The sequence below is a fragment of the Giraffa tippelskirchi genome, chromosome 5 (assembly GCF_054371585.1).
Source record: "Giraffa tippelskirchi isolate mGirTip1 chromosome 5, T2T-mGirTip1v1.2.pri, whole genome shotgun sequence".
In the NCBI taxonomy this organism is placed as follows: domain Eukaryota; kingdom Metazoa; phylum Chordata; class Mammalia; order Artiodactyla; family Giraffidae; genus Giraffa; species Giraffa tippelskirchi.
In genome coordinates this window covers 97,148,876-97,171,516 of record NC_137279.1, presented here as the reverse complement: position 1 = coordinate 97,171,516, position 22,641 = coordinate 97,148,876, and the positions used below count along the sequence as shown (strand labels likewise).

General features: G+C 46.2%; 1 protein-coding gene, 2 long non-coding RNA genes and 1 other non-coding gene across 4 annotated transcripts in view; 2 read left to right on the top strand and 2 right to left on the bottom strand.

Moving 5' to 3' along the window:
* Window positions 1-393: 393 nt before the first annotated feature.
* S100A10 (S100 calcium binding protein A10) lies at window positions 394-11,863 on the bottom strand. Its single transcript, XM_081490842.1, has 3 exons — window positions 11,795-11,863; window positions 4,168-4,320; window positions 394-804 (listed from the first exon to the last, which is right to left on the bottom strand). Exons 2-3 carry the CDS (start codon window positions 4,297-4,299, stop codon window positions 643-645), a joined length of 294 nt encoding a protein of 97 aa, XP_081346968.1. The 5' UTR covers window positions 4,300-4,320; window positions 11,795-11,863; the 3' UTR covers window positions 394-642.
* On the top strand, window positions 3,425-4,861 carry LOC145506367 (uncharacterized). Its single transcript, XR_014053823.1, has 2 exons — window positions 3,425-3,922; window positions 4,552-4,861. It is a non-coding gene; the product is annotated as an uncharacterized LOC145506367 (long non-coding RNA).
* On the bottom strand, window positions 4,984-5,055 carry TRNAE-UUC (transfer RNA glutamic acid (anticodon UUC)). Its single transcript has one exon. It is a non-coding gene; the product is annotated as a tRNA-Glu (tRNA).
* LOC145506368 (uncharacterized) overlaps window positions 11,201-22,641 on the top strand; it is a 62,213-nt gene continuing 50,772 nt past the window's right edge. Inside the window, exons 1-2 of the long non-coding RNA XR_014053825.1 lie at window positions 11,201-11,482; window positions 16,152-16,277. This is a non-coding gene — a long non-coding RNA (uncharacterized LOC145506368). The remainder of the gene's footprint in view (window positions 11,483-16,151; window positions 16,278-22,641) is intronic.

Sequence of the window (22,641 nt, the reverse complement as noted above, 5' to 3'; positions counted from 1 at the left end):
GGTATCACACTAGTCTCTGATTTTAATTAGTTGTCTTATGGACTTATTTTTACCCTAGTTTGCTGAAATGTTGCTATGAAAAATGGACTCAAGATATTTCAGGCATATAGGGTGCTGGTTGGAAAGGCACCAATTTAACTGGGCAGGACTATGCTCAGAAATTATAAAGTTGGAATATATTCCTGAAGTGTGTTCTTTTAATCCTTGAAGGTTTTGTCCTTCAGCTAGACACAGCTACAAGGCAGGTCAATTTGAGAAGTTAGACTGCAAGCCTGAGTGGAGAATGCTTTCTCATCTTGCAGGTTCTGTGGAAAGAGCTCTGCCTCATGATAGATGCTCAAGGACATGTAGGAAAAAGCATTTCTGAAGAAGGAATAAGCATTCTGTCTGCAATTCAGAACTAAAAAAGGAATTTGTTTATTGAGAGCAAGAGGATGCAAGCAACATAAAAATCAAAAGCTTATCTGGCTTTAATTGACTTTTCTTTCTCTGCCTCTCAAAATGGAGCTGGATTTTATTTGTATATTTTCTATGGGTCCCATCTGCTCAGAAATCCTTATATAGGGGAAGCTGTGGGGCAGATTCCTTAAGTGACCCTTTATGAGAATTCTTATCAGGGTGGGAGTAATTGCTTGATGCTGCCTACTTCTTCCCCTTCTGCTTCATGTGTACTACAAAATAGTCATTGCATGCAATGGTGAGCCCAGCGATTAGCGAAAAGAAGCTCTGGAAGCCCACTTTGCCATCTCGACACTGGTCCAGGTCCTTCATTATTTTGTCCACGGCCAGAGGGTCTTTTTGATTCTGAAAAAAAGGACAGAAGCAAGAACAGTCAGTCAGTGGTTGCAGTGACGAGCTTCTTTGATTTGTTCTGCTGACTACTATATGTATAATCTCCTCATTATTTGAATTCTTGCTTTAGATCACAGTGATCTTTGGAGGTCTTCTTAATGTACTTCTCTGCTTTGAGAGGGCATTTCAGTAAATTCATATTTGTCGCAGGCTAGGAAACAGGTTTCCATGGCATTCTTTTATGTAACTCAGGGACTAGAAACAGTCTATTTCTAGAAAGAGGAGAAAGAGGAGATACAATGCCAGAGAAGGGAGATCCACGACTGAATTCTCAGTCCACTTAAAATCTGACCTGCTTTACTCACAGTCCAACTGTTACCACAAATTTTTTTTCCTTTTAATTTTTTTTAATTGGAGGATAATTGCTTTATATTGTGTTGGCCTCTGCCATACAAATTATTCTGAAGGTGTGGACCATGGAGTTAAGTGTTAGTTGCTCAGTTGTGTTCGATACTTCCCAGTGCCATGGACTGCAGCCCGCCAGGCTTCTCTGTCCATGGAATACTCCAGGCAAGAATACTGGGGTGGGTAACCATTCTCTTCTCCAAGGAATCTTCCTGGCCCAGGGATCGAACCCGGGTCTCCTGCATTGCAGGCAGACTCAACCATCTGAGCCATCAGGGAAGTCTGGACCACAGTTTTTAAATTTACATTCTCTTAACAAATTTTCATTCCTTAAAATCCTTAAAAAAGGATCAAATCCTTAAAAAAGAAACTCCTTATGAAAGACCTCATGAGATTACTTAGGGAGTACATTTCAGATCTTTGTCCTATGGATTTTGAAGCAATGCTAACGATACCCTGGGATGGGTTAGATTTAAAGAGGACAGGCAGTTGGTCCTCTTTTCTTGGCACAGCTGAGGCCAACCTAGTATGGCTTAATATCATATTAGCCAGGTGAGTAAGTCACACACCTTCGTGGACCTTCATGTAACAGCTAAGAATTGAGGCTGGACTAGTGTGTCTCTAAAATTGCTTCTGTTCTTAATGAGTTGGCCAATCTATGTCATACTATACTCTTTGCTGGATGTTTTACATTGGATGTGTTTCAAAAGTAGTACATGTGATGGAGTCATAAAACTCCCCACAACTCTCAATGCCTTGGCACAAATGCATGGAACTGGAATGAACAAGCAAGACCCCCTTTGTTTTTTCTTTTCCCTTGTGTTCATGGGCGATTGGTTTAATCACTCCTTTTCATAGTGTTGATGCTTAGAAGTGGGAAATTGTAGTTTCTCCTGTAGGGTCCATGCCATCAACCAGAAGTAAATATGGCCATTTACAGGTGTTAAAGGGTTCAGGGGGACTTTCCTGGTGGTCCAGTGGTTAAGACTCTGTGCTTCCAATGCAGGAGGGCGGGTTTTATCCCTGTTCAGGGAAATAAGATCCCACATGCTGCGTGGTACAACCAAAAAAAAAAAAAACACACCATGTAAGGGCTCAGGTAAAGCATTGATGAATCCTGTTGACTGCATACTTGAGTAAGGGAACTGACACACACTGTCTCAAGTGTGCTGGATGTTTATATAAACTGCGCTCAGAAACCCTTTAAGGTAAGCAGCAGCATTTCCAACATGCCCTAAGCAGTCAACTATAACCTGTCTATGCAGCTACCTCCCTCTTTTGGTAGGTTTCAGTTAATTCTGGCCTCAACAGCAGCTTCCTGGCTGTGGTCACAAGCAGTGCAATTTGGATGACATAAGGGATCAGGTTTAGAAACAAAACGCTCTGTCAATGTAGCCAGCGTGGGTGTGCCTGGAATTATGACCCCATGCTTAGAATAAATTGTACTGCCATGTTCAGAACTATGCTGAACACTTTATGTTTATCAAACCACAAAGCCTTTAGGAAGGGTCTTTGTCTCATGTGATAGTCATCTTGGCTTCTAACTTATGTAACAACACAATTAACGAGTGTTTAGAAGTAGACCGAGAGCTTCTTTGTGTGATGGGCATGTTTACAATGAGCACGTTTTGTCCTTGAATTTTATGCTTGCCTAGAAGGATCACAGAAAATGAAAGTGGTCTTGGAGATAATCACGTCCAGCCTCTCATTTTATAGAGGGCCTGAACTGAGGGACAGAAAGCTGAAGCAACCTTCCCAGTGTTAGTTAGGGTCCTGGTCTGGGTTTGTATCATAGAACTGTAAGAAAGCAGAGCAACAGTGTCCTCTAACTCATTTTAGGATAGCGCTGTAGTAACTGCAGCTCTAAGATACAAGTTCAATGATTTCTATCTGTTTATTTGACTGATATTGATAACCTATAAATCATCATGTACTATAAAACCTTATGTTTACTGAGTCAGGAGCCAGGGACTTAACTACTGCTGTTTACCATGCAGATGACAAGAGGCAGGACTCTGCCTTTTACCATCTCCTCCCCTGTGGTTTAGATGGTAAAGAATCTGCCTGCAATGCAGGAGTCACGGGTTTGATCCCTGGGTAAGGAAGATCCTGAAGATCCCTCCAGGGGAAGTTCATCCCCTGGAGACAGGCATGGCAACCACTCCAGTATTCTTGCCTGGAGAATTCCATGGACAGAGGAGCCTGGTGGGCTACAGTCCATGAGGTCACAAAGGGTTGGACCCAGTTGAGTGACTAACACTTTCCCTTCACTCGTTAGAGGCTAATGCAATGTTCCACACCAAGTACAGTACTGATCCCTTTAAGTGACTCTGGTTGTGGCAGGCAGAGAAGGGTTTGCATTTCAATCTAGTAGTGCAGGCATAAACTCAAACTGTGCTCCTGTGTTCTCATAGCATTATCAATGTGAAAAGCAGTTTTTTCTGGAGCGATGCTTGGCTCTCATTCAGCAGACGCTTGACATCATTTGTTTAGAGTAGTGTTGGAAAAAAGTTTGAAAGTCTTTATCTAAAGGAATTTAACCTAAGAAGGGACATAAGTGGATGTGACCAGGACGGGGCACCTCCAGTGCCAGGTTTATGGACCTGAAGGCAACAAGGCAACCTGGATGATGACTCTGGTGAAAGACCTTCTTTCCCGCACTCTGTCTCAATGGACACAGTGACTCCAGATGGAATCCTTCTAACACCTTGTATTGTGGTGATCTGTATGTAGTCTCATTTCATTTCTAAACTGTAAGTTCCTTAAGAGCAGGGGCTATGTCTTCTTTACTGTCTGTTTCCTCCCAGAGTATCTTACAAACAGGAGGCGCTCAACAACGTTTAATAACTAAATGAATGAAAACACCTTTCTAGTAGTGACTTCCACAGGGAAGGGCTAGAAGGAGGAAGGGAAAGGAAACAGGGCCCAGAAGCATTATAACTGATCCTTTCTGAGCCTTTCGACACTTACTTCCAAAAATCCAGGGAACTCCTTTTCCATGAGTACTCTCAGGTCTTCCTTTGTTAAGTAACCTTTATCACCAGCAAATTTGTGAAATGTGAACATCATGGTTTCCATGGCGTGTTCCATTTGAGACGGCATTTTGGTGAAGTCTGTTGAAACCTATTAAAGGATGTAAAGGAACAATCTACATTAACTTTAAAAAATTTTATTCATTTATTTATTTGGTTGTATTGGGTCTTAGTTGCCGCAGGCAGGCTCTAGAGCACACAAGCTCAGTAGCTGTAGACCCACGCGGGCTTAGTTGCCCCAAGGCTACATTAAGTGACATGAATTACCAATCTTTAGAGAATGACTGGAAGAGCTCATCCATTCAATCCTTTTCCAATTCAGCCCAGGTTTGGGGCCTTCCTCCTGCTGATGGAGACAGGCACTTCAGGTATTGGCGCTCTGAATGAGGGATTTTATCTAGCTGCCTGCTAAGTTTGCATAATGAAGAATAAAAACTCTGATCATTTGGAAAAGCAAGATCAGTGCCCCTTTGTTTAACTGACAAAGCACCTACGGAGAGAACAGGTGTTTCACCACATCTCTTGGTGGCGGTGGTGGCAGGCACTGGTAAATGGGACTCTTCCATGTGGATATGGCTGAATACCAACACCCACAGTCAAGCCTGATTAATAAAAGAACTTCAACCCTCCAAGCTTCACTAGGTAACCTTGTTTGGTCTCCTTCTAGGGTTTAGAAATCTGCTTAAAAATGAATTTCTTTTTCTGAGCTTTTTTTTTTTTTTTTTGCCGCACAGCATGGCTTGTGGGATCTGTGTTCCCTGGCCAGGGATTGAACCCAGGCCACTTCAGTGAAAGTGAGGAACCCTAACCACTGGATCACCAGGGAATTCCTCGTATTCTTTACTAAAGTTCTGAACTTGTTATTGATCGTAACAAAGTCATTTGCATCTTTGGTAGTAACATCAGTTGCCCTACCCAAATACAAGCTACCCAAAGCCTTGAGAAGGAACAAGTAATAGTATATACTAATCCCTTTGGGGATCTGATATATTTTTGGCAGCACTAGACAAAAAAGCTACTCTCACAGTCTGAGGTGCAGTGGGAAAAGAAGAGCTTTTCATTGTGAATAGCTTAAAGAAAAGGAAAGGATTTGTCAGATCATTATATTCAGATATAATAATCTGGGGGCATTTGTCTCATCAAGGGCCAATGCCTGATACTTAACAGGAGCCCAGTGAATTTTGCTTAAGTGGAAGGCACACTTCTGCCAGTACAGAGTAGCTTTGGCTTACACCAGCTAAAATCACTACTGGATAGGAAATAGATGAAATTGAATCGAGACTAATATACCACTCAAAAAAAAAAAAAAAAAAAAGTCAGGAATTGGTTTAGAGTAGCAGTCCCCAACCTTTTTGGCACCAGGGACTGGTTTTGTGGAAGACAGTTTTTCCAAACAGATGGAGAAGGGGGATGAGGGATGGTTTCAGGATGATTCAAGAGCATTACATTTATTGTGCACTTTACTTCTAATCTAATGCCATCACTGATCTGACAGGAGGTACTGGTCCACAGTCCCAGAGGATAGGCACCTGTGGTTTAGAGCAGTGGTTGAAGGGGAGGCTGGCATCTTCTCCTGAAGAGTCTCCATAGGAACTGGAGACATGCACTCATTCTGGTTCCTGTTGCTGACATATGTGTACTCAACACAGATCCCTAAATGCTATCTTTTACTGAGGAGAAGGTGGAGCTGGTGAACACGAGGATTGAGCAATTACACTTTGAGTTGAAAGTTCTACCCCTTAATCCTCAGAAAAGTACAGGAATCAGCATGCCAAAGAATGTGCTACTCTAGAGAATGGTATAAGCCAGAATCTGGCATGACTCATCTGGAAGACTTCTCACGGCTGCTAAGTCACTTCAGTCGTGTCCGACTCTGTGCGACCCCATAGACGGCAGCCCACCAGGCTCCGCCGTCCCTGGGATTCTCCAGGCAAGAACACTGGAGTGGGTTGCCATTTCCTTCTCCAATGCATGAAAGCGAAAAGTGAAAGTGAAGTCACTCAGTCTTGTCCGACTCTTAGCGACCCCATGGACTGCAGCCTATCAGGCTCCTCTGTCCATGTGATTTTCCAGGCAAGAGTACTGGAGTGGGTCGCCAGTGCCTTCTCCAAGAGCAGCAAATTCAAGGTCCACTGTGGGATGAATTCCAGGGGACTCACACCCTTTCCCCTCTCTCTTGACACAGCCAGTATCTGGCTTCACATGGCAGTGGCTTAGAGGGAGTCAGCCTCACCTGGATTGGCTCTGCAAGTCCAGCAACATAAGAAATAACTAAGAGAACTGAACTGAGTGAGTCACCTTTGGGAGAAGACTGTGGCATCCCACTTCAGTTCTGAAATACCTCAGGAAAGGAGTCAGCCACCATAGAGGTTTAAAAATACCTGTGCCCAAGCTCTATGGCCAGAGCACTTCATAGTCAATGCCCAAAGATCTCAGAAGCTGATCTGGCTGTGGGACACCTCATTCACTTTCCTTCACAGAAGGAAAATGCACTGCAAAGCCAGAGGAGTAAGAAAGGGAATGCAGCATGAAAAGGACCCCTAAGACAGGAAACAGGCTACTTCAGGAACTTCTAAGAAATACAGGTTGTAGGCTGAGGAAGTCCTGGCCACCCTTGAATACCTTCTTCAAGAGAGTGAGGCCCGTCTTCCTGGAGTGAGCACTCAGGTCTCAGGACACTGCAAACCCAGCCAGGGATGATCTGAGCTTACTATGAACTGTGGGAACTTTTCTGCCCCCAGTAGATCCCCCTCTGCTGTTTACTTAGCACGTGGGCTGTGGCCATAGCAGCCAGCACAGACTCCCTGTTTGCTCCGTAGGGCTTGTACTCAGTAGATAAGTCACGTCCAACTCTTTGCGACCCTACAGACTGAAGTCTGCCAAGCTCTGTGTCCAAGGGATTCTCCAGGTGAGAATACTGGAGTGGGTTGCCATTTCCTTCTCCAGGGGATCTTCCCCACCCAGGGACTGAACCTGCATCTCCTGCATTGGTAGGTGGATTCTTTACCACTTGAGTCACCTGGGGAGCCCGTTTGTTCGGTAGACCTTCTGCAATAAGAATGCAGAACAGGGGCTACTCGGGAGATCTAAGGTTGTGGAAGCAGAAATAGGTTTGAAAATCAGAGATGACCATCCTCTCATCAGTAACCAGGGCTCCTGAGGGCACGGACCAGGGCTAGGAGCAAGTCATTCGGTTTTGAAGGTGAAGCCAGCACACTGATTTTAGAGTAAGATGAAGGAAAACGGGAAATGTGATGAACACTATTCTCTTGGCTAGTGGATGGATCCTCCAGTTCTTCCAGAGTGTGGCGGTTGCCCTACTGGGCCAGCCCTCCAGGCCCTCCCATCTTGGGCGTGGCTCACCTGGGCTGGGCAGATGGATTGGTTGCTAAAGCAGCAGTTCAGGAATTGACTCTGGGGTTTCCATCACTGCCTCCGCCCCGCTGCGTCCCGTTCTCCAGCCACCCCACGAGCTCCACCGCCAGGTAGGGGTGGTACTCTAGCTTCTGGCTCGGAAACACTTCTACTGGATGGCCTTGGGCTGAGAGGCGGCGGCATCCTCTCTGTTCCCCAGACAGCCTACTGCCATTTCATCAGTTATCTGCCTCTCCATCCTCGATTTGTTCTTATAGGGTAAGGGCTATTATTCTGTTCTGTCTGCTGCTGCTGCTGCTAAGTCACTTCAGTCGTGTCCGACTCTGTGCGACCCCATAGACGGCAGCCCACCAGGCTCCCCCGTCCCTGGGATTCTCCAGGCAAGAAGACTGGAGTGGGTTGCCATTTTCTTCTCCAATGCATGAAAGTGAAAAGTGAAAGTGAAGTCGCTCAGTCGTGTCCAACTCTTAGCGACCCCATGGACTGCAGCCTATCAGGCTCCTCCATTCATGGGATTTTCCAGGCAAGAGTACTAGAGTGGGGTGCCATTGCCTTCTCCGCTGTTCTGTCTAGGAACCACTAAATAATGGTATAATGTTGCTAAGGAGCGAATGAATGAATCAAACAATTCCCTTGGCTGGAGCTGAGGTGCAGGTCTGATTACCCAGGTCTGGGCTGAAACCCTGGCCACTGAAGCACAGCAGGAGGTGAGGGCTGGGAAGGGACTGGGAAGGGCCTGGAAAGAGGCAGTCAATGAATGAACAGTAGAGTACATTCCATAGTGTAGGAGAAAACGGTGTGTCCTGCTAAACAGGTCTGGTCACCCAACACTTTTACTCTAGTTTTGGTTTATCCCTCTTTATTGCTCTCTCACTGTGAGCTCCACAAGCTCTAACTACCTCATTGTTGGTCGCTCATGTTTTTATTGCAATCATTTTATTGTGATGTCTGTGTTTCTCCTATATAGGTCTGAAGAGTGGATGCTCACATATGTTTCTTTGTGTAACTGTCTCTTCAGAAAAGAATTCTGGGCTCTACACATGTAATTACAGTGGTGGGAATTCAATTTTTGCTGTACCTACACTGAGCACCTACTTTGCATGACTAGGCTCATGCGGGCCCCCTCTCCACAGCCCCCACCCCCATGGTGCTTGACTTTGGGGAGTTCACCAGCTAAGGTCATACTATTTAAAAATATGTCCTGAATTCTAGTTAACTGTGTTTCTGTGTCTTTCTCCACTAAATTGTGGGCTCCAGGAGCAGGGTCTTAGAAGCTAGGTCCCTGCCCTCAGAGTCTGCTCAATGAATCAGTAAGAAAGAAATTGATAATAATATAAATTTTGATCCTTCTGGGAGTAGCAAGGAAGTAGGAGTCCTCCTTAGAAAAGTGTCTGTTCATAAGCAATATCAAATGTTTGCTCTGGACCCATGCCCAGATCCGGGCCATAATTTCAAAAGGAGATTTCTAAAGAGCAAGAAGTCTGAACTCTTCTGTGTCTTGTCCATACCCTAGTTTTCTTACAGCCCACCCAGAAAACAATTGGCAGAATGTTTGTTAGTAAAAACAAACACGTTATCTAAAATGTGTTTTAGGTGTCCTTCTTTTTGATGATTTTAAAAAGAAAAAAAAAGGGGTGGGGTGGGGGGGTGGGGGGTGGGATCGGGAATTGAACCCCGAAGGCATTCTTGAATTTGATCCCTAAAGGGAATTCAGAAAAAGTGAGTTGAGGCAATGGATCTAATCCAGGTTGTCTCTCCCACCTTTCACCAAAAATAAAATTTTCCCATTAAGAAAATGAGCAGCAAAAGAAGAGTTCCAGATACAAACCAATAGGAAGAACTCTGAGGCCTTCTCTATCCTAACAGAGTACATCCAATTTTCCTTGAAGAGTTGTCAGGTATCAGCCAGAACTGGCAAACAACAGCCATTGTGACAACAGCTATTAAATCCATTGTTGGATTAGGTGGTAGTTATTTAATAAAGGGCTAGGAAGTGCTGAAAATTGTTAAAAATAAATTCATTCTTTTTGCTTTTGATGTGAGATTCCTAAATTGTTGAGTCCCAGAAAAATGAGAAGCTTAATACTCTAAAAAGATCAGCTTTCCTAGCAATCTGAGTGCTAATCTACACTTTATATCTCTGAAAGGATTCCATTGTTTCCTTCAACTTTAAAAGACTGGACTGGATCAAGGCCATACCAAGTGGGTAGTGCTCTAAAAAAGTCACAGGGTTGGAGCTGTCCATGGAAAGCAAAGAGGCACTCAGTCTCAGCTCCACCCAGCTCAAGGCCTGACCTCACTGGAGAGTAGCTGCTGGAGAGGTTGGCCAGGTGCCAGACATGGGAGGAAAGGGGGCCATCTGATGTTGTATGCAGGAAAAGCCAGGGAAGAGCATCACCTAGAAATCAGGGTGCTTTATGCCCAGTAGACCATCAAGAAAATCTGAAGAACCAAAATAAGAATCTCCAAATGGTAGATCAAGGACCACAATGAAGAAAGTAGCTTCTGGCTGTCAAGGGAGGACTACATCACTTGGAAGAGATGATTAAATAGAAACCGGACAGGAATCTGTGGGGGCAGGGCTGATGAAGAAATTTCAGATGAGTTATGAACTCATTCCTCCCCTAATGCCTGCATCACCTTTTGCCATTTGATGAAACACGCTGGAGGCAAAGATCACTGACAGGGTGTTTCTGTGGGCCTGGCCTCACCTGAAGGGCAGGATATAAGTCCACTGATATAAGTCCACTGCTGCAGGTTGAAACTCGTGCTGTAGGGGGAAAAGAATCTGCAGCAACTGCAAACCTCTCAATGGGAAGCACTACCTCCCAAATAAAGCTGAGGCAGCCTGCCAGTGGGCATCCAGGCTGATAACCCAGCAGCTGAAACGCCATGACCCTACCAATCCAACTTGTCCTCTACCACAGTTCAGTCAAGAAACCTCTGCTTCAGATGGCCGGCCTGTCCGGGTGTGACTCATTTCCTCTTGGAAAATGCCCTCTAAAATGGCACAGTTCCCCTTTTCCTTCAGGGAGTGTTCTGTCTGAACCATCTGCAGAGAGTCTGGAACCATCCAGGCCACACCCACATGGTCTCACAACTGAGTCACAGGCTTCCACTAGGAGAATCCGGGAGCCCTTTGTGCTAACCACGCCCTGCAGAATCCTCAAGGGAGGGAAGCGGGTGGGCTTAACGTATTCCAGAGTCTGGCCCAGGGCCCCGTGATGCCTGGCACAGGGCTAAGTGCTCTGCTGGCCCCTCCACCGCTGCCCAACAAGGCAGATTCCGGGTTTCAGTTAGGTGGAGACCGCCCGAGGCTGGAGAGCGCGGTATTCAGGTCTGGGGCGAAGCACCAGTTCTTTGCCAGGCTCAAATTGTGCCCATATACCAACAGCTCATTGTACTGGGCCAAGTTAATCTGGGGTGTTAGATCCTTCATTAAACTTGCTCTTCCTCTATCTCTGTCTAGTTCCACTTGTTTAACTAAAATAGCAAGAAGGGAACCCTTTCGGTACAAAAAGGTGGTGGCTTCCCCCCACCCCCTCAGCAAAACTGTTGTAAGAAAACAAATATGACCTTCTTCTCTCCGTTGGTAGAGAGAAACTTCTCTGGCAGACAAATAACAGGAAGCCCAACCTTGAAGCTTCGAGGAGAGGGACAGAGAGGTGTCCTTTACGGAGAGAACCCGCCAGCCCTCTCCGAGTTTGCACGGGCCGTCCAGCTAGAGGAGGCTACGAACATCTGGACAGAAGTCAGCCTGCAGCCGGAGCCCACAAAGAGACAAGCCGGCCAGGACAGGGGGCCAGAAGCAGGGATTCCAGTAACCGAGGAGACTAGTCGAAAAGCAGGAAGGGGTGTAAAGAAAGATACACCAAAAGGTAGCAGAGAGCAGACCCCGGGGCACCAACACCTAAGTACTAGTAAAGGCCAAATGCTCCCTCCTCTGGGGGCCTGGGGGGTCGCGCCGGGGAGGGACAGGGGAGGTGCTCGCTCAGCTGGGGTGTGGCCCAGAGCTCGGGGAGAGGATACCCCTGCATGCCCAGCCGACGCCCGACCACCACCATCGTCCCACCCCCACACCTGGGACGCCCGGCGAAGACCGCCTGGCGAGCGGGAGCCGCCGATGTGGGGATTTCCCCGGGCGCGGATGTGGGGCCGGGGACCGCCCGGCATCGGCGGGCAGGACTCACCTTGGCAGGAGGCGCAGCGGGGACGCTCGGCTGGCGGGGACGCTCGGCTGGCGGGGACGCACGGCCAGTGAGCACAGCGCCGCGGGCAGGGCGCCTTAGTACGTGGGGGTGGGGGGGGTAGGCAGGAGGAGCTTGGGCCGGTGTCAGGGCCTCGGCTCACCCCACCTCTTCCCCTCCCTCCTCTTCCTGCCCGCCTCCCTCTTCCCCCCTGCAACACTCACACCCCGGGCGCAGCGCACACACCCTTCTCTCGCTATGCGGAGTAGCCTCGCTCCAGGCCTCCACCCGCCCCCAGAGAGAACGATATTGTAAACTCTTCCTACTCAAATGCTCTCGAATATTTTCGTGCCCTTCCTCTAGGGTTTGCTCTTAGCGAGTAAGTGTGGAAATCAAAGACCTGCGGGTGGGGCGCGCTGGCCCAGAACCAGATTGTAAGCTCCTCGTCTGTAAACTACAGGTCTAGGAATTATTTTCTAGATGATATTGTAGGGAGGGGCTGCTGGAGTCCTTAAGACCGCAAAGGCGTCAGACTTGGTTGGTTTCAGATTAGACTCTAAGAGGTAAATTGTGAGGGTTCCAAGGCCTGCGGGGGGTCTCCCCTCCCCCCACCCCCGCCACAGCCCGGCCCCTCCCCACTCCCCCCCCGCCACCGCCCGGCCCCTCCCCACTCCCCCCCCCGCCACCGCCCGGCCCCTCCCCACTCCCCCCCCCGCCACCGCCCGGCCCCTCCCCACTCCCCCCCCCCGCCACCGCCCGGCCCCTCCCCACTCCCCCCCACCCCGCCACCGCCCGGCCTACGGGCTGTTCCGAGAAGCGGAGTTCACTACCCGCCGCAGCGAAGAGGGTGGTGGTGCTGTTTGGCTTTTTAGCTCCAGGGCATTACAAACCCTTGGTTGAACTGGAAATTGACCCCTCTAAGCGTGCGTGGCAGTTGGTCTAGCGTTGTTTCGGCTGTAGTTGACATTATTAAAACCTGTTTAAGAATCTTTTTTTTTTTGTCCTGAAATTGGCCTGTTCGGTCCTCAAAGCTCTTTAGAAGGAATTTAGAGAAAACCTAAGGGTTTCCTAGCCGGTGCTATCCACTCCTCCCTACCCCGACATTTATTTTAATTGTGGTTCAGGGTTAAATGCAAACTACTAGCAGCTGTTGGTGGAAAAGGGCCCAGTCCCAAGTCTTGGGTTTTCCTTTGTTCCCAGGGGAGGTCCTGGGAGGAGTGAGTGATCCCTGAGGAATGAGGAGTCTTGGGGAATCCTCCAAATGCCTCCGTGTGACTAAGCTGAGCTCTTGCCAGGAAAACTCGGATTTCAGTTCTCACTCCACTGAGTTCCTCAACCCTGGTCGTGAACGTTCAAGGGGGCAGTTCTGCAGAATCTTCCCATAGGCTTCCTAAGCTCTTCCTACGGCTGTCGGTTCCAGTCAAGAGTGGATAAATTCTCGATCCCTTTAGTTCCAGGAAAGATGCAACTGGATTTAGAATGAGAACACCTGAGTTCCCATACTATGCACTCCTTGATTCCTTTATTTGATTCGAAATATTTAGGAATGCTTAGTGTATGTATTAGGGCCTGGGGATTCGGAAATCAAAGAATCAGTCTGTCCCTCAAAGAACTTCAAGCCTTGTTGGAAGATACGTTAGCAAACAAAATCCACTGAGCTCAGTGAATGGTAGAGGATGCTATTGGACACTGTGAGCATTGAGGAGGCGCCTCCAAGTCCCCATGGAATGATCACAGAACAATTCCTGGAGCAGGAACATTTGATAGACATTTTAAAGATAATATTTACCATGACTTTTAAACTTGGTTGTAAAAAAGGTGTATTCTTCTTGTAGAAGGTTTGGAAAATACGCCAATGTATAAGGAGGAAAATAAAATCACTTCTAAATGCATGGACCAAAGATAAATATTTGTATGTATTTCCTTTTTTTTCATATTTATGTGGTTACATTGAGTCTTTGTTGGGCCCAGTAGTAGCCCCATGACATGTGGGATCTTTCTGGACCAGGGTTCATTGGCAGGCAGATTCTCAACCACTGGACCACCTGGGAAGTCTTGGGTAGTAGTTATTTAGTGAAGGGCTGCTGCTGCTGCTGCTAAGTCGCTTCAGTCGTGTCTGACTCTGCACGACCCCACAGACGGCAGCCCACCAGGCTCCGTCCCTGGGATTCTCCAGGCAAGAACACTGGAGTGGGTTGCCATTTCCTTCTTCAGTGCATGAAAGTGAAAACTGAAAGTGAAGTCGCTCAGTCGTCTCCGACTCCTAGCGACCCCATGGACTGCAGCCCACCAGGCTCCTCCACCCATGGGATAGTGAAGGGCTAGGAAGTGCTAAAATTTGTTAAAAATAAGCAAATTCATTCTTTTTGCATTTGACATGGAATTCCTAAACTGTGACCACATTGATTATAAAATTATGTATTCTATTTTTGCTCCATAACTTATCTTTACTATGTATATGTCATCAAGAGCATGATTGTTCATTTACTCATTCCTTTTTTTTTTTTCACTCAAGTTAACTGCAGTTGACTCTTTATATCTGAGAATTCTTCATTCCCAGATTCAGCCAACCGTGGATCAAAAATATCCAGAGAAGTAATTTCAGAAATGTCCAAAAAGCAAACTTGAATTTGCAACAATTTACATAGCATTTACATAGTCTTTACAATTATTTGCATTCTGTTAGGTATTAAAATGAACTTATAAAACAGAAAGATACAGACTTATAAAACACTTATGGTTGGGGACAAGGAAGGGATAGTTAGGGGGTTTGGGATGGTCATGTACACACTGCTGTATTTAAAATGGATAACCAACAAGGACCTACTGTATAGCACAGGGAATTCGCACAATGTTATGTGGCAGCTTGGATAGGAGGGGAGTTTGGAGGGAGAATGTATATGATGACTGAGTCCCTTCCCTGTTCATCTGAAATTATCACAACATTGTTAATTGCCTATACCCCAATACAAAATAAAAAGTTCAAAAAAAAAGAAAAGTAATCTAGAGGTGATTTAAAGTACACCAAAGGTTGTGTGTAGGTTATATGTGATACTGTATCATATTATATAAGGGACTTGAGCATCTGTGGATTTTGGTATGTGGGGAAGTTTCTGGAACCAGTACCTATAAGGATACCAAGAAACCACTGTATTCGATTACATTGTAGCTCCCTTACTCTCTTCTCTGGTCTGCCAGCCAGACTCTCAGGGCTCCCAGGTCTTAGTGGCTACAGCTTCACAAGATGGATGGAACTTGGGTTTCCAAAGAACTATACTAAGTGCTGAAAGTATAGTGGTAAAAATGGTTGCAGGATCGACTTCCCTGGTGGTCTAGTGGTAAAAAATCCACCTGCCAATGCAGGGGACATGGATAGGTCCCTGGTCTAGGAAGACTCCACATGACACGGAGCAACTAAGCCTGTGTGCCACAACTACTGATCCTGCATGCCCTAGAGCATGTGCTCTGCAACAAGTGAAACCACCTAATGAAAAGCCCACAGAGAGCAACATGAGTAAGCCCGTGTGCAGCAACAAAGAGCCAGTGCAGCCAAAAGTAAATAAAACATTTAAAAAATGGTTGCAGGTTAGACGCTATCTCTGCCCTCTTGTGACTTTTTTTTTTTTTTTTTTTTACTCTAAGTACTGGTAGATCCATAAAGCTCTAAGTACCTGCCATGCCCTTCATCTCTCTCTGGGAGATGTGGTCCCAGGCAGTTCTTTCTCCAGAAGGTGGTTATCCTTTATAAACCACAAGTTAACAGAGCCAGCTCTGTTTCCAGAGTGACAGCTGATCAGACCAGGGACTAGTGCTGAGGCAGAGCTGCCCACCAAGGATGGTAAGGTTGTCGGGGGTAGGGGGAAGATGTAGGGAGAGGAGCAGACTGAATGGCCACCAGAAGAATGGGAACGGATTGGAGACAATGTGGTTCCTAGAACAAAGAGGAGGTGGTATTCATGTTCTCCACCAGGCCCATCGCACATTCCAGAGTAGGAAATACTGGGAGCACAGGATGTTGTTCTACTAATGAGGCAGTATTGGGTATTTTTCCCAGTTCTTCATGTCACATAGCAACGAAACGCACTTCCCAGTGGTTCTCAACTCTTGTGTTTGTGGATGCAGCAAAGAGGGCATAATGTCCACCAGAAATGTGTTCTTCCCGTCACAGTGTAGAGGTGTTGCTGAGAAGAGGCTGCTGAGCCAGAGATTATATCCCTAGCACCTCTTGCACTTCATGTGACTCAGTGACTAGTCATCAGCAGAATGGGGCTAGAAGTGATGGGCGTCACTGCAGGGCAAAGGGGTTAAGAGACGACTTTCCACGTTCTTTTCCTCCATCTTCTGAATTCTAAAATTCTAGGGGTACAGGAGCCACAGCTGGAAGGAGCCTGAGTCCCTGAATCACCGAGTGGAAGAAAACCACCAGCTAACCAGGAACATTTTCATCTGATTAGTTTTGTGGGTGAGAAAGAACCTCATAATTTGGGTATGTATTTGTTACAGCAGAACAGAATGGCATTCTTTTGAACACTAGTATTTTGGCAGCATACTCAGAAAGATTAAGTGGCATGTATAGTAATCACACTATTATACTGGTCACATTTCAGCATCATGGTGGCACTGTTTAAGTAGACCTTTTTAGTGCCCTCATCACTCTCAGATACTCACGAGACAAAGTTCTGGCAAGTCTGGCAAATGCATAGTTTCTTTGCTTCTTCATATGCATCAAGTTGCACCCACCATCACACAAAAACTATGGGCAGCAAAGCTCAACATTCTGTCTGCTCAAACATGGTATTAACGGTTTGAATGATAGTTGTAACAAAAGGAAACTTTATTCATCAATTATGGAGCCCTAGGAAGGAGTCACAACAGTCCTCTACAGCAGTTCAGTTGAGAACTATCAGTTTACAGTTGCCTGGTCAAGATTTTTGCTAGCAACCCCCCAAACAAACAAAAAACAGGAACTTTCCTGGTGGTCCAGTGGATAAGACTCTGCACTTCCAGTGCAGGAGTCACATGTTTGATCCCTGGTCAGGGAACTAAGATCCCATATACTGAGCAGCTGGGGGAAAAAATAAATAAAAAATAAAACAACAGACCTCCCCTCTTCCTCCCACCTCTGCTATGTGGCTTAACTAAAGTGAAAGTGAAAGTCGCTCAGTCATGTCCAACTCTTTATAGTTTATGGAATTCTCCAGGCCAGAATACTAGAGTGGGTAGCCTTTCCCTTCTCCAGGGGATCTTCCCAACCCAGGGATCGAACCCAGGTCTCCCGCATTGCAGGCAGATTCTTTATCAGCCGAGCCACAAGGGAAGCCCAAGAATACAGGAGTGGGTAGCCTATCCCTTCTCCAGCGGATCTTCCCGACCCAGGAATCAAACTGGGGTCTCCTGCATTGCAGGAGGATTCTTTACCAGCTGAGCTATGAGGGAAGCCCATGGCTTTACTAGTATACCCTAAACAAGGGAGTATAATTTATTAAACATTTCCCATATTTTTTGACATTTAGGTTTTTAGCAGTATTTTACTGTCGTAAGTAATAATTAAATATAAAAGGTCTGCTTTTGAATAAATAGCTTTGCCCACATGTTTATTTTCTTAGGAAAGATTCCTATCAGAGACGGTCCTTTTTCTTTGTTTACACGGATCTTAAAGGACAAGTAGGGTCTAGCCACATTCTGTGGGGGCAGATAGGAGGGAGAAGCATGTGCCAGGGCATGAGTTGTGAGGTATCCTGTTTGTTCCAGGAATTGCCCCTGCATGGGGAGAGTGCAAAGTCCCTGAGGGCCTTGGAGGGGGGATGAGTCCCAAGAGGAGGTGCGTTTTGGGGGGCACCTGGTTTGCTTTGCTTGTTACTGAACCAGACTTGGGTCTGTTTGCCCATGTGTAGTAAAGTCAATCTGCTGACCCCAGGTTGTAGCAGAGAAAAGTGCAGCATTTATTGAAAGGTTTCAAACAAGGAATCCAGGGCAGCTAATGCTCAAAAAACCTGAACTCTACCATGGGTTTCAGGGAGGCATTTTTTTTAAAAATTTACTTTTAGTTGGAGTATAATTGCTTTATGATGTTGTGTTAGTTTTTGCTGTACAACAACGTGAATTGGCTATATGTATACATATATTCCCTCCCTCTTGAGCTTCCCTCCCACCATCCCCCATCCCACTCCTCTAGGTCATCACAGAGCACCAAGTTGAGCTCCCTGTGCTATACAGCTGTCAGGAAAGCATGTTTAAAGACAAGGTGAGGGAGGGGAGTCACAGGGTGTGTGATCAGCTTGTGCACAATTCTTTGTTTGATGGTGTGGTAATAGGGCCATGTCACAGGGATTAACATTATCAGTCCTCTTGTTCCAGTAGGTCTGGGGGCTACAGTGCTCATGGTCATCAAGCAGCTAATGCCTTTCATTGCGGGGAGGGGGGGTGGGTTTCAGCATCTGTAAAACAGCTCAGGAAATGTGCATCAGATACTGTTATCAAGGTACTTCAGAGAGGAACTAAAGATTCTGTGAGTGTCATATGGCTGACTTACTGTTTAACTTCTTATCAGTTCTCCTGCCCCAACCACTGTTTTTGCCAGTACGTGTTCACGTCCTTTCAATCCTCAATTCTTGAGCCAGGCTTTTGTGACTCAGGGGAGGCCTGGCAGACGACAGCTATTCTACAAACACGAGGCAGGCAGAGGACATGGGGGCGGGAAGGGGATCTGTCCCAGGAAAGCCCTATAGGGTCCTGCTTGGTTATTGCTAAAGACTTTGGAGCTCGTTTCTGAAGGTAACAAGGAGCCACCAAAGAATGGCTTACCAGTAGCATGGCTCTGGGGAAGTCATCTCACCTCTGGGGAAGTCATTCACTATTCAGAACCTGAGTCTCCTAACAGTTAAAATAGGGATAGACACTCATCTGCTGGGGTGATGACAAAGAATGAAGGCATCTGTTTGGCCCTGGCATGCAGCAGTTTTCAGACAGCAGATCAGCTTCTGTGAGATCCCTCCCAGCAGAGAAGAAGCTTTAAGGAGGCCAAGAAGGGCTATTCTGTGGCCTGAGGTCTCTCACTTGGGATCTGTGGGCAAACATCTTTGAGACTTCCTTCTGGGACACGGGGAGGACTCCACCAAGGCTGTGCTTCCTGTACTAATGTATCTCTTGGAGCAGCAGAAGCTGAAGTTCTGTATTATTATTATTATTTTGTTTCTGTAAATTTATTTATTTGACATGTACACACTGCTGTATTTATTATTTTTGGTTGAGCTGGGTCTTGGTTTTTTCTCTAGTTGTGGGCTTTTTCTCTAGTTGTGGAGACCAGGGGCTACTCTCTGGTTGCAGAGCACGGGCTTCTCATTGTGATGGCTTCTCTTGTGGCAGAGCACAGGCTCTAGATGCATGAACTTCAGTAGTTGCAGCACAGGGGCTCATTATTTGTGGCTCGTGGGACCTAGAGCATGCAGGCTTCAGTAGTTGTGGTGTGCAGGCTCAGTAGTTGCAGCTCTTGGGCTCTAGAGCATGGGCTCAGTAGTTGTGGCACATGGGCTCAGTTTTGCCAAGGCATGTGGGATCTTCCCAGACCAGGGATTGAACCTGTGTTCCCTGCATTGGCAAGCAGATTCTTATCCACTGCCCCACCAAGGGAGTCCCTTATTATTATTTTTTATTTTTTAAATAATTTTATTTATTTATTTTTGGTTGTGCTGGGTCTTCATGGCTGCATGGGCTTTTCTCTAGTTGTGGAGAGCAGGGGCTACTCTTTGTTGCAGAGCGAGGGCTTCTCATTTCTGTGGGTTTTTTTGTTGGGGAGCACAGGCTTTAGGGCATGTGGGCTTCAGTAGTTGCCGTTCCTGGGCTCTACCAGGCTCAATAGTTGTGACATTCATGCTTAGTTGCTCTGCTGCATGTAGGATCTTCCAGGACCAGGGATCGAACCCATGTCCCCTGCATTGGCAGTTGGATTCTTATCCACTGCCCCACCAGGGAAGGACATTATTATTATTTTTAACACAAGAGAACTCTTAGGTTGGGGTTGGAAACTATCTGCTTTCTTCTATAGGTTAACTGCAAATTCTAATGATTATAATCTATGAAATACTTACAAAGCACCTATTAATATCTGGAGTGTTCCTGACTGGAGACATGTCAGGAACAAGACAGACAAATTTCTGCCCTCATGGGCCTTTCATTCTAGTGGGAAAGGCAAATAAAATTCAGGTAAAATGAAACTAATATAAAATTTTGGTAAGTTGTGAGGTGAAGTTGAAACTGAATGACTGAACTGACTAACTGAATGAGTGTCTTGTTTGGAAAAACAAGGGTCTTAGAGAGAGAAGAATTGAAGTAGAAAGTCAGGGAAGACTTCACTGAAGGGGGGACATTTGAACTCAGAAGAAAAGGAACTAGGGTTGCAAATAGGGGAGGGACTAGGACGTAGCTTTCTGGGTGGAGGAAAAGCGTATCTAAAGGCTGGAACGTGGGGAGGAGTTTGGTCTGAGATGGGAATTGAAAACCTCTAGTGTGCCTGCAGCAAGAGGAGCATGGGGGAGGGGAATTGGACATTGGGAGAGTCAGTTTGGCTACATAACACAGGGGTTAAGAGCGCAGGCTTGGGGAGTGAATCATATTTTCTCTGCCGCTAATTAGCTTTGTGATCTTGAACGTGTCAGCAACCTTTCCAAACCTCAGTTCTCTCATCTGGAAAATAGACTCAAAAGAAATCCCAGCCTCCTAGGAATATTGTGACTATAAATGAGTAAATACTTAGCAGAGTGCCTGGCACATTGTAAGTGCCCCACTCCTGTTAACTATAATTATTATTAAGTGGAGGATGAGTTAGAATCAGACAGACTTGTGTTGAAATCTGGCTGTGCTGCATGATTGCTTTGGGCTGTGGGCAAGTAAGTCTCCGTGCTTTCTGTTTCCTCACCCATAAAATAGACTCCAAATTCCTTCCCTGAGGGGTAGGTTAATATGATACGAAGTGATTTGTGTGCAGCCATCCTGAAGGTAGGAGCCAACCTCTCAAGATCTTTTAATTATTTTAAATTATTTTCCTGAATATATCCAGTCTCTTTTTATTTTTTCATATATACATGAAGTTTATTATAACTTATTAGCACAAGCTCAGAAGAGAATGACTATCTCAGTTCAGTTCAGTAGCTCAGTCATGTCTGACTCTTTGCGACTCCATGGATTGCAGCACGGCAGGCGTCCCTGTCCATCACCAGCTCCTGAAGTTTGCTCAAATTCATATCCATCAAGTTGGTGATATCATCCAACCATCTCATCCTCTGTTGGCCCTTTCTCCTTCTGCCTTCAATCTTCCCCGCATCAGGGTCTTTTCCAGTGACTCAGTTCTTTGCATCAGGTGGCCAAAGTATTGAAGCTTCAGCTTCAGCATCAGTCCTTCCAATGAATATTCAGGACCGATTTCCTTTAGGATTGACTGGTTTTATCTCCTTGCAGTCCAATGACTACCTAACAACCTACAAAAGGAACTCCTCACACTAGAAAGTCCAGGGCCAGAGAATGGTGAAATGACTCAGAAATGATGGTCTTTTGTGATGTAAGAATGAGAGAATCATAAGGCAGTGTAAGAAGTGAGGTTATGTAAGAGTTTCAAAGGAAGCCCTGGAGATCCCAGATCTACATGTCTCTGAATGCAGGACCCCTTGAAACTTTCTTCAAATCCATGTCTGCCGAGCTCCTCAGCAGGATATTATTCATGTATGGTATCACACTAGAAACCCTGGAAGGCAGGGAAATTTCATAAGCAACATCAATTCTTCTGTAAGTACAAAATCTGAAATACACTAGGATGGTTGACAAGCAGGAGCCAGTCAGCTGTAGCACTGTTGTCTCTGAGCTGATCAAGGTGAAGGTTTTTGGAGGACTTTCCCTCCAGCAAAGAGGTCTTTCCTCCTAAAGGAAATCAGTCCTGAGTATTCTTTAGAAGGACCGATGCTGAAGCTGAAACTCTAATATTTTGGCCACCTGATGCAAAGAACTGACTCATTGGAAAAGACCCTGATGCTGAGAAAGATTGAGGGCAGGAGGAAAAGGAGATGGTTGGATGGCATCACCGACTCGATGGACATGAGTTTGGGCAAGGTCCGGGAGTTAGTGATGGACAGGAAAGCCTGGTGTTCTGCAGTCGATGGGGTTGCAAAGAGTTGGACATGACTGAGCGACTGAACTGAACTGAATGAATGCCCTCCAGCAGGAGTGGCCTGATGTTAGGGAAATTAAAAAGACAAAGCAGAGCAGTCCTCTGACCTTGCTTCTAACTTGCCTGGACCCTGCCCTGACTGTGAGTGCCCTGACTGCCTGCTGTGAGTGCAAGCTTTGCGGCACCATAGATAAGATAAAGATAGGGGATGAATCTTGAGACTGTTGAACTCCTGGAGGGGGTCTGGCCAACCATACCCTGGGCTTAACAACATTGAAAAGTGAAAGTCACTCAGTCCTGACTGGCTTTTTGTGACTGCCATGGACTGTAGCCCACCAGGCTCTTCTGCCCATGGAATTTCCCAGGCAAGATCGGAGTGGGCTGCCATTTCCTTCTCCAGGGATCCAACCAGGTCTCCTGTCTCAGAGGCAGATTCTTTACTGTCCGAGCCACCAGGGAAGACCAGATAAGATAAAGATAGGGGACTGAGACTGTTGAGCCCTTGGAGGGTGTCTGGCCAACTATGTCCCCGACTTAGCAACATTCCAAGTTTTACACGACAAAACAAACAGCATTAATATGAAACCAGAGCTGCAATTTGCTCACAGATTGATGACGATATCAGTCTGTGTCCAGGCATTATAAGCGAGAACCCTGAACTCCAGTCTTTGAAGTCTTGGCTACAGAGTGGACA

What these genes read in the sequence shown, in the direction of transcription:
- S100A10 (XM_081490842.1), bottom strand. Translation starts at nt 4,299, where the DNA reads ATGCCGTCTCAAATGGAACACGCCATGGAAACCATGATGTTCACATTT. An exon ending in AGTTCCCTGGATTTTTGGAA is followed by an intron (nt 805 to 4,167) that starts GTAAGTGTCGAA and finishes CCTTTTTTTCAG; the next exon opens with AATCAAAAAGACCCTCTGGC.